Source organism: Phalacrocorax aristotelis, chromosome 9, assembly GCF_949628215.1.
Source record: "Phalacrocorax aristotelis chromosome 9, bGulAri2.1, whole genome shotgun sequence".
NCBI classification, from domain to species: domain Eukaryota; kingdom Metazoa; phylum Chordata; class Aves; order Suliformes; family Phalacrocoracidae; genus Phalacrocorax; species Phalacrocorax aristotelis.
The window spans coordinates 28802019-28818645 of NC_134284.1; the positions used below are offsets into that span (position 1 = coordinate 28802019).

Below are 16627 nucleotides of genomic sequence, written 5' to 3' on the forward strand. Positions count from 1 at the left end.
ACTTTGCAGGGCCGCTGCACCTCGTGCTGACTCCGATTTGAAAGTCTGCCCAAAGCGCACCAGCGCTGATTTTTCTTGGGGTGATTGTGGGTTTTTAGCTGTGTTTTCCTGAGAGCGGCGGAGGCAGCAGTAGGTACATCCAGCAGATGGTGCAGCCGAGTGCTTCCTCTGCAGGGACTCAGGGTTAGCAACTGGTTTTCCCGAGGTGGGTGATAAGGTGTGCTGGAGAGAGAAACAAACACCACCATTATGTGGCAAGTGCTTAATGAAGTTACTGATGTTACTCTGGGAAGCAGGCACTATGGTTTCTTCTGTTCCTACACTGAGGTTTCTATGGTCTGGGGCAGCTTCTGATGCTTACCAGCTCTCCCACCGCTCCATACAACTGTAAAGACAGCTTGAACTTGGCAAGGCAGGGGCAGGTTTGCAAAACCCACACATCCCTTCCCCTGTGGATGCAAAGCATGGTATGAAGAGGAGGGCTTCAGCCTTTGTGTAGTCTGTTTGTAGCCTTTTCCTTTGAGAAGGCAAAGGAGAAAATGTAAAGCTGTGCAAAACAACCTTGGTAGCTGAAAAAAGCTGAGCTCCCTTCAAAACTGAAAAGAGAGCTGCAACCCCAGAGGTCCCTGCAGCACAAACTTACTGCAGTGTAGGATGATGCTATCCTAACAAGTGTCAGATGCTTTGGGGCTGAATTGTGGTCCTGCTGAGCTGGCTGGATATCCTCAGAGCTGCAGGCTGCCACGGGATAGCCAGGGAGGGTAAGAAACTGCTCCAAAGCAGAAAGAAAAGAAATTAAAAAATCTTTCAGAGACTTGCCGATAAAGTTGCTTTGGCTGTGTGTCTGGGCATCGCTCCCAAATTCAGCCTCTCACCCTCAGATAAAGCACTACAGCCTGGAATGAGAGTCAGATGTGTGGGAGGGGAGCACATGTATCTGTGCCTCGGCTGGAAAACATATATACTGTAATGCCTAGAAAATGCTTTTTACTTTGGGCCTTGCTCCAGAAAACCTTTCTTCTTGCTTTTACAACTGTCCCCAGTTGCTTGGGACTGCTCAGATGTTAAACCCAGCCCCAAGGACAGGGATACTGAGGAGTTTTCTTCACGCTCTTCCCTCTGCCACCCAGATGTGGGAGCAGCCAGCCTTGGGCACGCTGCTGGCAGGGCGCACTGCCGCTCCTCAGAGATGGGTGAGAAGAGGGTCACCCCAGGCTGCGGGGTGACCTGCCTGCAGCGCCCAGACCTGCAGCTTCTGGCTCCATCTGATACGAGCGGATCAAATCCCAGCCTCAGGAGAGAGGGGACACAACCAAATACCTCATGGGGCAAAAGGAGGGAGAGAGGAAGAGGAGATCCCGAGAGGCTGTCAGTGGCCTATTGCAACCATTTTGTCATGAGGTTATATTACTGGGTGAATTGATTGGGGTTTTTTTTTTAAGTCCGGACCCTGGAATTTTGTAATGATGCGAGGATTTTAGCTGTTCTCAAATTAAAAGCAAACATAAACCACTGCTATCAAACCGTATGTCCTTAGCCTGCCAGATGGCAGAAAGAAGCTGGAAAAACGTGAATACTTTTCTTTTTCACTTCACAATTTTAAAACGAATCTCTTCCCGGAGGGCGGCCGTTGCCTTCTGGCTGGGAGGCGGCGGAGCGGTTTCAGCCCAGGGGAGACGCAGGTGAAGGCACCCGCGGCGGCCGAGGGGCCAGCCAGGAGCACCGGGGAAGTACTTGGCCGCGGCTCCGCTGCCCCGTGCCGCTCCCCTGGGCGGGGCGGCGGCCTGACAGAAGGCGGTGGCCGAGGCCGGGCTGGCCGGCGGGGGAGCCTCTCCGGCCCCGCCGCGGGAGGCAGCGCCTTGGCTGAGGGGCTCCGGCGGGCGCGGGGGGCTCCGCTGTGCCCCGGCCGGTCACGGGGTTGCGGCCCCTGGATGGGCGGTAAGGCTGTTTCCTCACGGGTGGCGCGCCCCGGGGTGCCCGGTGGGGCGGGATCGGGGCGGCCGCCGCCCGCCGGGGCTTCCCCAGCCGCGCTCCGCCCGGGGTCCCGGGGCAGGCCCGGGCGGGAGGGAGGCCCCCGCAGGACCCCCTGTCCTGGCCGGCCCCTCCGAGCCCCGCCGCTGCGGCTCGCCCCGCCCCTGGTCTGTGCCCGGCCCGCCCTGCGCCCCCTTCCAGATGAGCTTGGAAGGAAAAGCCCCGAGATTGGGGTCCGCCGGCTAAGCTCAGAAAGTATCTAATATCGGCCGGTCTTTCAGGAGCGGTTTTCGTGTAGCTCCTGACCCGCCCCCCCCCCCCCCCCAAAAGAGCTTGTCAGTCGGAAAAACGCTTGAGGAGGTGCGATTAGTCGAAACCGATAAATGCCGCGTTGCCTGTATGATTTACAGGTGTCAGGCCGAAGTCGTCAAGCCGCCTTAGCCGCGCGCGCGGTCGGAGGCGCTGTGTTTCTGCCGGGGCTCAGCGGGGCCGAGCCGGGCCGAGCTGAGCCGGGCCGAGCCGAGCCGGGCAGAGCCGAGCCCGCCCCTGCGCTCCTCTCGGGCGGCGGGAGCCCGCGCCCACGGAAAGGGCCCGCAGAGCATGCACGGGCTGGGAGAAAATCGCTGTAGGAAATATGTAATAAGTGTTGGATGTTGTCTGTAATTATTTCGGTTTGTCTTCTGTATGCTCAATCAGTACTCAGTTAATATCCAACAACTTCTGTTAAGTGTTTTCTGACTATCGTGCACTAATTTAGTGGCTTGCTTGTGGTGCGGGAAGATAGTTACGTGTAAATGTTAAATAATTTGGCTACGCCGATTTTCAGCTGTATAATCCTGGAATGTGTTTATTTTAATCTGAGCGTTCCTTCTCCGACCTTATCCGCTGTCCTTCTTTATTCCTACCCAGCCCTTATCACAGAAGTATTTATTTACAGTTCTTTCTTTGCAGGCTAATATCCTACGCAGAAAGTGAGACAATAACATGCCCATGCCGATTACTGTAGGAGAGGCTGAAGGACATCCTGTTTTGATTTCGCAGTGCTGTTATTCTTTGGGGTGATATGAAGAATTTTATTCTGTCTTTTAAGTATTCAGATTTCTAATGTAACTGAACTTCAGTAGCCTTTTCTGCAGTACAGATTTCAAGAAATGAATTTTTCTTAAAGATGCAGAACCTGTCACTAGTAGGAAGTCTTACTAATACAGACACATCACACCGCATGTCTCTAAAAGATCTAGCAGCTGAAGCAGGCGGTGTGCCTCTCGATGAAAGTGACCATGACTTAAATGAAAGTACAAATAATGAAGAAATCATTAATCTTGAATTAATGCGGCCAAGCTTCCCATTAGAGAATAGCAAAAGGAGAAGTTGTGAGGGGTTTTCTGAGGGCAGTTATGGTGCCTCAGAACCCAGTGGTTCCTGGGGCGATTTTGAAGGCTTCAAGGAGTCCTTAGACAAATCAGAGAGATTCGGTCATAATTCTGAAGTTTTGGTGAAGTCAGCAAAAACTTCTCGAGTTGATACGGACTCAAGCAGCGGACATTGTAGCACTTCTGCTGGGCACCTCAGTTCTGAGCCATCTCTACACAGTGGGAAACAGGAGGCTTCGAGCTCTCTAAATGAGGTATGTGCTAACAGTAAACCAAAGACCAGAAATGTTTGGGTTACTGTTTCCTACATCTCAAGATTTGTATCTGAATGTCTTCTCTATAGAGGATAATGCTGTACAGGGAGGGAAACTGTCAAGCTACTTTGCAGCTAACTCAAGTGGAACAAAAGCAACTTCTTTACAGTGTTTGACAAATACTTAAGTTATCCTGCTGGAGAGCTTTGAAGAATGTAATGCACTACTTTGCTTCTAGACACTAGGAATGAGTAAGCAGTAGAAAGGGTGAACCTTGCCCTGAAGCACACACAATTTAAGAGCTAGGCAAGAATGAGCGCAGGAGACAAAAAATCGGGAAGGTGGGTGAGAAAAACAGGGGGGACACAAATTCTATGGGCTGCCTGCAAGCTTATTGAAATAAACCAACATAAAATAGAGCTAGAAATTGTCAAAACCAATAACTTTTGATATTTAATATACAGCCTGAGTAATCTAACGGTCTTTCTGGATTTTTAGATTGATTGCGTGTGGAAGTTAATGACACAAAAAACTGCGTAGAAATAATTTAATATCATTCACTTTCTAGCACAGGATGTTACATTTGCTCATACAATGTTAGAACCAATAGTCTGAATAAATAGTGTAATGTGTTCTTATCAGCACAAAAGAAAGGTTCAGGTTAAGGGTTATACGTTGGTGCAATTAATGAGTTTCTATGTTTACCAAACATGCATCACCAAAGCAAAGTAACAGAAGGAAATTAAGAATGTACAAATACAAACCACCCTCATTCTCGCTACTTTTACCCTACTTTAAAACACTTGAAAAAAGAGAACGATTGTCAAAGACTTCCAGGGTGTTAATCAGTAGCAGTAATAGCTTACTGCTTGTAGTCTGTTCGAAGAGTTTTAGTATGCGTAGGGAACTGTGGGGGTTCTGGAGACAGGCTTTCTTGCCCTTGCCTGTGAAGCCTACCTGTTGCAGAGGTATTACTGGGGAAAGCACAAAGGTGCGCATGGGGTAAGCTGTCCAGCACTGAGAGAGTGGAGATCACAAGACACCTGGTTACTGGTGCGCAGAGAATTTAGATTGTTTGTAATGCTGGAAATTTGGGACAAGAAGTCTCATGTTGAAAAAAGAGAGTATGTAATGACTGGAGCTGAAATAGAATATAGCAGATTGTTTGGTTTCTTTCCAACAGCAGTAGATCTTAATCTTCCTGAAGCCTTTGCTTTATTTTTGCATTTATTAAAGGCAAAATGAAATGTCCAGTACAAGCTAAATAAGTTAACTGTGCCTAGAGTTTCAAGTTGTCTCAGGGTAGGGAAAAAGCTGCAGAGCTGTTGGAGATTTCTTTGGGTGTAGAATATACATGTAGCTTGTCCTTCGTCCATGTGGTTTTTGCATTGCTTGTTTGAGATCTTAAACTCTTGAGGTTGGGGCTCTGTCTTCAATATGGTCAATTAAAAAAAAGTCCAGGTAGGTTGGAAGGGACATCTACAGATCATCTGAGGTCAGATGTCTGGCTGACCTTCAGTATCTAATGCTTCAGTTAATTAAACAATGTCAGTCTGTATTTTAAGATTAAAACAGTCACTAATTTCCTTGCAGTAGCTGGATATTTTGCCTATATGACTGAATTAGGATTTTTCTTGTGTCCTTTAAATACTGGACTTTGTGAAAGGAACTAGTGCACTTGCTTAAGCACTGGAGTATTCTGATATAATAGGATATAGAGGATTTAGTCAAAAAGCAGAGATAAGAAATTTGTGCATTCATGTTTTTATAATTAGTACAAACCTGCAAGGTAAATGAAAATATACCCAAATTTTGTTTTAGAAATGCCCACTGAAGTGGACAGTAATCAAGGTAATTTAAAAAAAATATCTTGCATTTGTTATCTGGCTTGGCTAAACTCTAAGCCGGTGACTTTTATGCATGTTGGAGTAACATCACAGGCTCTAAGAAGTTGTTACTATTGCGGCAGACCTGTGCTTCCCTCGATTCACACTTCTGTGGCTGTAACTTCCCTCCCACCCCAAAGCCAAGAGCAGCTGCCTGATTTTTCCTGAGCTCCCATCCCATTTAGGCTTTGGTATTTACTTGGAAGTTTTTTTTTTTTCCTTGACTGTGCCCCCATGTATGCTTTAGCAAGTGTGCTTTCACAGAATTCTGCTTCTCAGGCATCTTCCTGCTCCATATAGTATCCCTGTTAAGTTAAATCTGCTGAAATAATTTACAAATTGATTTAAGTATTATGACACTTTGGGCAAGATGGAAAGGATTTTGCCCAGGAGTCTTTGAACGTCACCCTTCAGGATAGGCAGTATAGCAAGGCCTTACTTCAGAAGGAGCAGCGTGGGTCACAAATTCTATTTCTAGAAGGATGCTCAGAAGTGCAGAAGCATTTTACCAGCTTTCTTCATTTTGCCCACTCATCATTAGATTAAATCCACACTCTTTCAGTATTCACTGCATTCGTCTGAGTTCAGTATAACGAAACTGTGGAAATTTCTCAGTTTATTTCAGCTGTTTGAATGACAACTAAATGAAACTGTCAAAATATGGAGCATCCATGCTTATGCTTTTCAGATTAAATTGTTGATTAAATTGTTGCAGGCAAAGCATGCAAGCTGACTGGTTTCATTCTCTAGTTTTCACACAACATTGCTGCTCCTGGATTGCAGTCCCTCTGCAGGGTGTTGCAGTCAATTAATTGCTTTGATTTAGAAAACTGCAGTAATTCCTTCCTTGAAGGAAGAAAAGGACAAAGCTTCTGGACCAGATGGCATGATAACATCCCTTTAGGATAGGATGTAAATTATGCACATTTTTCCTTGTACATGTATTTCTTAGCCCTCAGATAACCGTGTTACTTCCAGTAGGCCTGTTTGGATTGCTCATGTGGCTCTGTTCAGTCCTCCAAACTTCCTCCTCATCACTGCTGGAGGAGGAACAAGTATGTAAATCTGGCACTGGTTTTTAACATAGGCTGGAAAATGTTTGGTGCAAATGCAAGGATATAAGAGGCATGCTGACCCCAGCTTTTATGCAGGCTTACACGGTGCAAGTGTTTATTGGTTACAAGCTTTTGAATTGATGTATACATCAGTTTTGACCTGGACTGAATTAGCGGAGCAGAAGAAGGAGCCCTGAGTGCTGATAGGCAAAGCAGTCTATAACTTAGTAGCTGGGAAGCTAGAGACTAAGGTTCATCAGAAGCTCTTGGACTCTTGCTTCTCCTCCTGTAATTCTAGGTAAATGCTCAAAACATTGAACTATGGGCTCAGTCCCTCTGTGCCATTAATATTGACACAAATTTTAAAAACAGTCAATAATACAATCTCTGGAAACATTGTAGTCTTTGGACTAGGCCCTTCATTAACTGTGGGGATGGTCTGTAATATGTAATAATTTGTAATAAAATAATAATAATAATAATATGTAATAAAACTCTTTTTTTTTCTAGGCAAACCACAGCTATGAGGATACATTTAAGTTGGGCTTTCCAGAAGTGTCTGTCTCACAGTCCAGAGAGAGCATAAGAAGCTTAGATCAAGTACTTGATACAAATAATGAAGATATTGGAATTCCTGAACTCAAGGAGAATCAGCTTTGGTAATGAGTTGAGATTAACAGTTAAAAAAAAAATTAAAGGTTCCTTAGCAATTACACCATTTATTTATTTATTTCATAATTTAAAAATCAGTGGTACTTGCAGGTGAACTTAAAATTCTTTTCCATCACTATGCTCTTCAGCATATAGATCTTGCCAATTTTGTGTTGTCTTGTTAAAGGAAATGGATTGTATTTTAACCATTGAAAAACAAGGAAAGGAAGATGTCAAAATTACAAATTCCTGCTTGGGGTTTTTCCTGCTGCTGGTGTACCTCCTTATGACTAAGCCTCTGGAATGCCAGCACACCCAACAGGCAGCCTGTTCTTCCGGTTCACTTGTCCTTTCTTTACAACACATCTAACTTATTTCTCCACCGTCTGAGGCAGGAGTGTTCCTGCTGCTTCTACTGACAACCCACTGCTTTTTTTCCCACTCCCTCCCCAGTTTTCCCAGGTGGTAACTTCTTCTCATGTTTAACCAGATGTGCTTCAGAGTCTGTGGTGCATCTGGCTTCTTTGCTGGGGTTATGTTAATAGCTATTAGTATCATTAACTTAGCTTCCCTTGAGACAGATGGAATGTTTTTAGACTGGTTACCTGTTTTTGAAGGATCAGCAGCTTCTCAGCAGTGTTGCAGTTACAGAACAGTATTGTATTTATTTTTGCATATGTCTGAGGCTTTGTATCTAGAAAGCTGGGTGAGGCCATACTTTGGAAATGTCATAAGAATCACAAGAAATTTAGCCAAAACATCTAATGTGGGCATCCTTTTGGCAAGTTCCTTGTATGTGCGTGATATTCTAATTGGCCTCAAACTTGTGGAGAAATATGATATATATGTAAAAGGGACTGTAATATTATAGCAGAGTACCAAATACAGAAAAAAGACCCTGATCCAACTGTGGTGAATAACTAAGGTCAATGATAATTGCATCTTGTACTAAGCAAAAAGCAACTGGATTTCTATAGGATGAATGCAATATAAGAACCCAAAGTACTATGTAGAGGGAACTCTCTAATTCTCACTGTTTCAGTAGCGTGTGCCTTTGGCTTGGTTGGCAGTACCTATGTGTCCAGAGCAGATGCAGATCACTCACCCGAGCAGCAGGCTGCTGCAGCGGAGAAGCACGACTGACGGGGGGGAGAAAGGTTTGAGAGACAGAAAATGCAAAGTGCAGAATTAATAGGGCTGAACTCCACCCGCATTTCACAGCAATTGAATAATCTGAGCTGCTGGCATACAACAATCTCTGAAATACACTTCTAACGCACTTATCTGAGGAGCCCAAACATACAGTTATGTTGTCTTACTGTTTCCGTTAATTGTCATGCAAGCTTATTAGTACCTTGGGTTGATAGTTTGAATGAATAGGTTTAAGATAAATTGCTTTGTAGATCAAGGTAGGCTAGTACACGACTTGTGTAGTGAAAATAACTAAGTTATATACATCTACTGGAAACTTTGTACACCTTATAACCTCAGACTGTGTTTTTTTTCCTAGCATTCATTCTGGAAACATATGGAGGACACTTAGAGATTTTGGTAATACCCCCAGCTTAAGACATCCCCGGAGTAAATCTCATTGCCAAGAAAACCTCTTGAGTGTCCTTGGAATAGATACAAATCAAAAGGTAATTGAGCATCGGTTTGCTAGTATGCCAGTGTAAACCCTTGGTTATGAATCTGATTTTCTGTAAGCTGTACATGCAGGGGCACGAGGAACTAGAACTGGGTGAGTCATAAGTTTTTTTTACAGACACCCTTTTAAAATGATAGTCTGGTGTTTTCTCATCATTATGTGTAAGTGACTGTGAAATTGTGCAGGATCAAATTTCGATTGTCTTTACATTGAAGTCTCCATTATGTGGTGCCCTGTTGCATTAGGTGGTACGTTCAGCTTTAGTACAGGTGTAGAATTAGCTTTCAGATGTGTGTGCAGTAAGATGGTTTTCTTTTTTTGCTCAGAGTGTGATAAAATTGTTAGCCTCTAATACCTTTCCATTAAGTGAAAATCATATTTGAATCAGAGAGGCTGTTAAAGTAATTACTGGATGTTTTTACTGTATACGAACTGAAAGCGTGTTCCCTTTTCCTCAGATTATTCTATTTTTGTAAGGCTTGAGGGAGAGGAGAATGTTTTAAATTGAACTGAGAACAAACCTACAGTATTTAAAGATCTCAAAAAGAAATATCTCTGTTCAATCTCTTGTTTTGAGAAGATAAGGGTATCAGAGATGGTTTAGTATTCAGCCTGGTTGCTTAGTTGGGATGAATTAGTCACTTGTTCTCAGAAGTAACTGTTTCTATCAGTAATTTGATTGCTGAAGCATGAGGGGTGGGGTGCTGCATTCAGTGTTCATTTTACAGTCATATTTGACCTTTCATACAAGTTGTGGACAAACAGAATGACAGTGCTGAAGGTCTAGGACCTATTCTGCACTTGAAAGTGACTTCTATAGAACTGCCACTTAACAGGAGGGAATGGGAGATGTTTCTCCAACAGAGTTCAACTCCCCTTCTCTTCCTTTCTTGCCCATAGACACACTGGCATTAAATCAAAGCACAGTCAGCTTAAACTTATGTCGCTACTTCTTTTCTGTTACTGGAAGATTGTATTGCTCTGTGAATACTGACAATGATGATGTATTTCTTGGCTATTTTATGGTTAGTTCTAATTTTAATTGGAAATGGCTTTTTAAAAAATTTTAAGTCACAGTTAGCTTCAGCTGTGTAAAACTTGTTTTGGCATAAAATTGTTTTAATGCAAGGGGAGCACATGATAAATTAAAACACAGCTTCAGAAAATAGGATTTAGTGGTTATTGTTATTTGAGGGAAACTTCTTTAGGTTATATGCTTTGAGATCATACAGAAATTTATACATAAAATGTAAATTATGTTTTACTAGGAATTTTTGGAGAGCCAGGATGACATCTTTGAGGAATCAAATGTTAAAGATAATGAGGACTTCAGACTTGATGGATTCAGTATGAATGACTGCAAAGCACTGATCCAGACCAAGGTAAGAATTGTTCTGAAAGTAGGTACTTCAGAGAACCACAGAGTGTTTCCTGCATGTCCCTCTGTGCCATAGCCAGCTGTTCTAGCGTATGTCCTAACGTAATTGTTTGGTCCTGATACGATTTTTTGGATGTGGAATTGTTTTTTGCTCTTTGAAATCTGTCTGACAGCTTTAGTAAAGGTACCGAATGCAAAGCAACATAACGCGGGGGATACTGACGTGTAAGGTTATTTGTTACCTAAGCTGGACCTTATGCCACATTACCTATTGCTTGAGAGAGAGCAGTGATACATAGAATCTAGTCAGGATGCTCTGATGGCAAAGGAAGATTCGCGTGTCCGTAGAAGGATCAACGTGTCAATCACTGAGAGTGATGATTGTAACTCACTCCTAAAACATATGGTAACGGAGACATTAGAAGCAAAGCTGGTAGAGAAGAAATTGCATTCAAACTTGCATTTCAGATACTCAGAATGATTCAGATTTGGTTTGTTCAATTGGGGAGAAAACAGGAGCTACTTAAGGAGGAAGGCAGAATTGATGATGTAATTACAAGGATTTGAGAACATTACTGGTTTTTAAACTGTGTTACAGAACATATAGAGAGGTGAAATACTTTGTTGTTAGTGCGTTGATGTCTTTGGTCAAACAGGCCTTAATGAGCTCCGTTTCTTTCTTGCTAAAGCAATGCAAGTTAGAAGGAAAATTCTGTGATTCCCCATTGCTTTTAAAAAATATCACCCACTTTCTGTTTCCAGCAAAGTATTTTGGGTTTAATGCAAGGTCCCTTCCTCAGCAGAGAACAAACTTGAGCAACTGTTGTTTCTGTGGAGATGGACAGGTTAACGCACACTTTCATTGCTATCTTTTATTCTACTTACTGCATGGGACACAGAGGATGTACGCTGTTCTGGGAACCCTGTACATACAAGCTGTTAGGCTGGAAAATTCATAAAGAAAAACCGAAAGGGACTGTCCAGCTTATTTCTTAACAATTCAGTTCGGCTTTCCTCAATGAATACGTGAGGGGTGGGATCGCAGTAACTGGAAATGTGTAAAATACAGAGACAGGGTTTAGGCAAAGGATAAGTGGTTCAAGGTAGACGAAGAAGGAATAAAAGTAAAAAGAATCATAATAGAAAGTTAAGGTAAATGGACAATATTTTTCTGGAGTAGCCTCTGAGGGGAAAGAACAAGGCGTGCATCTTGGGGTCTCAAAGTAGAGCTCATCAGGAAATGTATGTCGCCGTTTCTAATTCCTAAGCAAGTTAAATCATATAGTGGGATCTTTTCAATTTATCTTCCTAGTTATGTCATTTTCTTCTTTCTTATGCTAATTTTATTTTTAGGATATCTGTGTAAGAGATTGAAGTATGCTAAGTGATTAGCTTACTGTAGGATGGAAAAAAATTAACTTAGTTTTTTGTTTTCACTCAGCTTTCTGTATCACCAGATTCCAGACACGGTCATCTTTTCACCTGTAACCTCTTCATGAAAACCACATCATCAGATGGAAACACGAAATATATAACAAGCCCAAGGAAGAACAACGTTTTTGCTACACACAACCTAAAAATGAAATTTTTCAGTAGTGATATTTGTTGAACCAAATGCACTTTTTTTATTGTTTTTGAACTGAATGGAGTTTACCTTCATTTTGTTACTGGCATGGTACTATACACTACATGTGTTCTTTAGGAAAGTAACGTATTACTGTATATGAAGTACCTAAAGCCCCATTATTAGGAGATATTTATCCTATTTAGTTATGAAATCAGAGGCGTAGTTTTGTCCTGCTAATTTCTCCTGCAGAGTCATGCCTCTTGCAGTAAATTCAGCTGCAACCACACTTCAAAGATACTCTGGTAGAGTACTCTCCTGAACTGTGGACCTTTAAGGCCTCAATGCCTCTTTGATCAAAAACCTTGTTTCCCTGCCAAAATCTAAACACACCTGAGGTGTGTTGCAGTGTGCCTTGTCACTGCCTCTCCTCATGTGTGGGCCAGTCTGGATCAGCTGAGATCCAAAGTTACTTTGCCACTGCTGGACATAACAAGAGGAGCCATCTACATCCGCTGGCTTTCACTGGGGCCTAGGAAAATAAAACTCTCAACTTCTGTCTGATAAAGTGTGCTGTGCTAATATGGGTAGAGCCAGTGAAACGTTTTGTTCTGGCATTCGTTTCTAACTGAAGTAAATCACCTTTCTGAAGCCGATTGTATCAGGACTTCCTGGATTTATTCAGCTACCAAACACTTACATGATGCCTAACCGTGCTTGTTAAAAGCTTAACTGTGGTGTAGTTCAGGTCCTACACTGCGCAATGCTGTAAATTGCTGCTCTTTATAAATTTTACAGTAACTGTCACCTGTGTTGCCCATCTTCCTGCATGCCTGAGCGCCAGAGGGGACGCACTTCACTAGCATTCATGTAATCTGTGCTTCTTTGCTGCAACAGCTTGATTCATTAGTAATAACTTTTAAGCAAGTTACTAATCTGTTTATGGCTTTGGCCATTCTGAATGAGAATTTGACTTGGCTTTTTATTTTGAAGAGTTGCTAAGTGCTGCAACTGACACTTCATGTGTTAAAAGCAGGGAACAAACGTGGATATTCCCAAACTAAGTTAATTATTTAATCCTGTGCCTATTCTGTTAGCATTAAGCATACTATAAAGCACTGGCAGACTCCAACCCTTCATCTAGTAAACAGTTCAGCAGTGAAATTACAATTGCTATAATAACTTATAGCTTTAGTAGTGTTTATGATACCTCAGTGCTATTACCACAGGATGACCGGTGTATTGGTTACTCAGTAGATGGTAACAGGCCATTTGGAAAAGCACTATTTGAAAGCGGCTCAGCCGCTTCCCTGGCCCCAGAGGGAGTTCTGCAGTGCCAGGCTGAAAACGCCATGTGGTACAAGAGCAGGGTTAACTTTTTCACTTAATGCTGGATTTGAATCTAAGTCTTTCAGAGCCCTTAAACATGTATTAAAAAGGTGGTAGTTATAACTCACAAAAAAGTCAATTACCAATGAACAATGAATAGATAGTTGAGGTTGGTAATAAACATTACTGAAATCAATTGTAAGAACAACATCCTATTTTTCTGCTTGCAGGCAAGCAGGGCCCTGCAGAGGGGCTTGAGAGGGCAATCTAGCGTGTACGGTGGGCGGATGCACCAGAGCCCAGAGGCCCTCTTTTTTCCTCTGGGCTTGCAAGTTTGCCTTCGCTTTGGCTAACACCAGATGGCCATCCTGAAGAATGTTTTGCACTGTTACCCCAGGAGAAGGGTGAACACACAATCTTTCCCTCATAGTAGCAGGTTTTACAGCCCTCTCCAGGTACCTATGGGAGGGGGGAATGTTTTCAGCACTTTGTGGTTCAGTGGGGAAAAAAGTACTGGGGCTGCAAAGGTGATGGGCTCCACGTTTCAGGTTTTTCTTTCTCAGAGAGATGCTTTGGGCCACCTGACCCCTCACTGCCTGTAATCACTAACCGCACAAGAAAGCAGAGAGAGCACTGACTCGTCTTCAGTCTGACATGAACAAGTTCATCTCTTCAAAGAAAAAGACTAGCAGATTAGTAATGACAAAGTAATTCATTTCAGCTTCAAGGTTGTGGAATGCTGGCAGCCCTCCTACCCTTATCAAGATTTGGACACATCCTGTGTATTTGGGGTATTCACAAAGAGAAAATTGCACTTCATTTCTCTTAACTGACAGGAGAGGACGCTCAGGGCGACAAACCAAATTTTAGCCCAGTTTTCAGGCGTATCACATTGTATAAAGTAGCCTGGCCCCCTGTTCTTATCCTGGGAAATGAGGGGTGCCGGAAACCCCTCTGGTGCGTTTTGCACAAGTACTGGCTACTCATTTCCTTTAGTCATTTCCTCGTTCCTGCCCTCCCCAGCACCCAGCCAGGCGTGCCAACAACCGCGCGCGCGCACTCTGCGGGTGCACGGCTGCGCTGAGAAGTAGCAGGTCTCTAGTCTGTGAAAAAGGTGATGGGAGGAAAGAAAAACTTTGTATCTTAGAACATTTTAGCTCTGAATTTCATAATTTCTCATCTGGGTTGTGAGCTCTCAGCTGTGAAATACTGAGTTTTGATGAACTAAACATGTTACTGTACTCTGTGTTTGCAGAAAGCAAATACCATAGACTTTTGATATTTGCTTGGGATTTTGAAAAGGTGAAAACTAAAGCATGGTAAGAGTCTTAGAGAACAGAGCTAGACAGAAATGCCTTTTTCTTGCGCTGAGATTAGAGGGAAAATACATCCATAGAGCAAAATTTTTAAAAGTTCAGATCAGCGGTGTAATTACTGACCTGTTTCTGTTGAAGAAACACTGTAAACAGCTTTGCAAAAAAAACCAACTGCATCATGAAAGACTGAAAATAACTCAATGCATATTCTGCTCACAGGTACAGCATAAGGAAAATTCTAGGGAACTTAACAAAAATCTTTCAAATTGAGCAGAGTAGGAAGGCAAAGTTTGGGGAAGTTTTGTTTGAGAAACAGCATGTTGCTAGCATTTGTAGACTTTTAAAAATAAGTCCAAATGACATGTAGAATTTGATTAACGAAAAAAAAGGGGGGGGGGGGGAGCTAGATTCCAGACCCTAGGATGGTTTCTAAGTATACCATAAGCCCACTGTTGGTTGGACATAAGCAGGAGACTTGGGCGTAAAAAAAAAACAAAAAATCTTGCAGAAGCTTAGAAGTTCTTTTCGAAATGCAGGGCTGTTACAGGATTTAAAAGCACTCTCACCTTTTTAATAGTGAAGATCAGTTTGAAGAGTCCTCCCATTTTTTAGCAGGACTTCCTGAAACACTCCTGCTCCTGTTAAGATGGCAGAGAGAATTTGGCTAAAAATGAGCTGCATTCAAATTAATTGTTAAACCGCAAACTTCTCTGTGGATCAGAGTTTAACCTGCCAGATTCACTCGTAGGATTCAAAGAAAAGAAACAGACAACGCACCCAGCCAGCAGATGCAAAAGGCTTGCTTCAGCCACACCAAGCGGAAGCTCTCCCTTCCTCCCACTGCCTCATCCCACGGATGAGACCCTCCGGCGTCGTCAGCCCACAGCCCAGCCCGGGTGCCAAAGCACAGCTGGCAGGGCTTAGCACTCTGCTGGGATAAATGGGTCCTAATGAGGGAAAAATGTATGGCATGAAGTTGGAACTTTTTTTTTTTCTTTTTCAACCAATGCAAGATGCCTGTGACCGCTGGGCAAATACTTAAATGCCGAAAGTCTTCCAGCTTTCCTGAACTTCTGCCTTAATAATACATAGTTTTAGAGACACACTTATGCATCTTAATAGCTTAACCCTTCACTTCTAATATTGGCTTTTAATAGCTCAAAATTAGTTTTGCAACTAATTGTAACTCATCCTTCTCACGGAACGAATAGGTTATTATCTTTCGTGTATTTTACTCTTGCTTGAGCAGGAAAGTTAGGCTTTGTAAGTCTCGCTGCCAGCATACAGAATACTGAGCCTGACAGAGCACTCGGGCAGCACCTGCACCTCCCCACCTAGCCCTGCTTTAAACCAGCATTGCACTGAGCTGTGCTGCTCAGCGTACTTTTAGGTTCAGATCTTTCAGTGTGGCTAAAACTGGTGATGATATTTGAAAACCTACACCACCTTTAAAGATCCTCAATGTGACCTGAAAGCAATATTTCAAAAATATTTTCTTAGAAGACTAACCTGAGCACGCCTCCGTAAGGCAGCATTTTCTATTGCCGAACCTCAGGACCCATCAGTACGAGAGCAGGTCTGCACTGCAGGATCGGTAACGTCCTGCTCAGCAATGCGGACTGGCCCAGGGCTCACATTGCCATGGTAACCACCTCACAGCTAAAACCAGATTTCTGCAAAGAAGTTACTTCTGGACCTGCACTTTTCACATCGTGATCAGCAGGCTCCAGGGCAAAAGGCAGGCAGAACTCCCGGTCTGCAAGTAGCAGCTAATGCAGCCTCATCAAAAGATGAAGCTCACTGCAGAAGAGTCAGGATCTCATTTTAGAGGCCCACAAGAGTTAAGAGGATGGAAACCTCTAAATCTGCTGGTGTAATTTGTAGTAGCACAGACTAGCAAACAGCCTTCCACTAGCACTGAGTGGCCTTGTTTTCGTCCCAGACGGACAAGTATGTAAGCCCAATGTGTCAACAGTACATGCATCAAGGACACTTGTCTCCAAGGCTTGCTTTCAAGCACGCAACCCCCGAAGCAACACAAAGAGGCACACGGGCCAGGAAGACTGCGTAGGGCAGTCGAGACAAGAACCAGAGGACAGCTCAGTGCTAACACACACGTGCCACCTGTTCACAAGAGGAACCCCCCCACCCCACCGGCCGGGGACAAAATGCTCTGTGGGCCACCCCTTGTTTTGTGGGGAC

The 16627-nt window shown here is 43.4% G+C and overlaps 1 protein-coding gene across 2 annotated transcripts; it reads left to right on the plus strand.

Moving 5' to 3' along the window:
- The first annotated feature begins 1760 nt into the window (after window positions 1-1760).
- On the plus strand, window positions 1761-12587 carry CLBA1 (clathrin binding box of aftiphilin containing 1). Of its 2 annotated transcripts, none has more exons than XM_075104082.1 (6): window positions 1761-1938; window positions 2923-3598; window positions 7050-7198; window positions 8701-8830; window positions 10107-10220; window positions 11674-12587. In XM_075104082.1, exons 2-6 carry the CDS (start codon window positions 3140-3142, stop codon window positions 11713-11715), a joined length of 894 nt encoding a protein of 297 aa, XP_074960183.1. In that variant the 5' UTR covers window positions 1761-1938; window positions 2923-3139; the 3' UTR covers window positions 11716-12587. The 2 variants fall into 2 exon arrangements, with proteins under 2 accessions (XP_074960183.1, XP_074960182.1); XM_075104081.1 differs by having other exon boundaries at window positions 1763-1938; window positions 11658-12587.
- The last annotated feature ends 4040 nt before the right edge of the window (window positions 12588-16627 follow it).

Bases quoted from the DNA above. Each gene is read 5' to 3' on its own strand.
- CLBA1 (XM_075104081.1), top strand. From the start codon at position 3,140: ATGCAGAACCTGTCACTAGTAGGAAGTCTTACTAATACAGACACATCA. The intron at 3,599-7,049 runs GTATGTGCTAAC...TTTTTTTTCTAG, and splicing joins CTTCGAGCTCTCTAAATGAG to GCAAACCACAGCTATGAGGA. The intron at 7,199-8,700 runs GTAATGAGTTGA...TTTTTTTCCTAG, and splicing joins CTCAAGGAGAATCAGCTTTG to CATTCATTCTGGAAACATAT.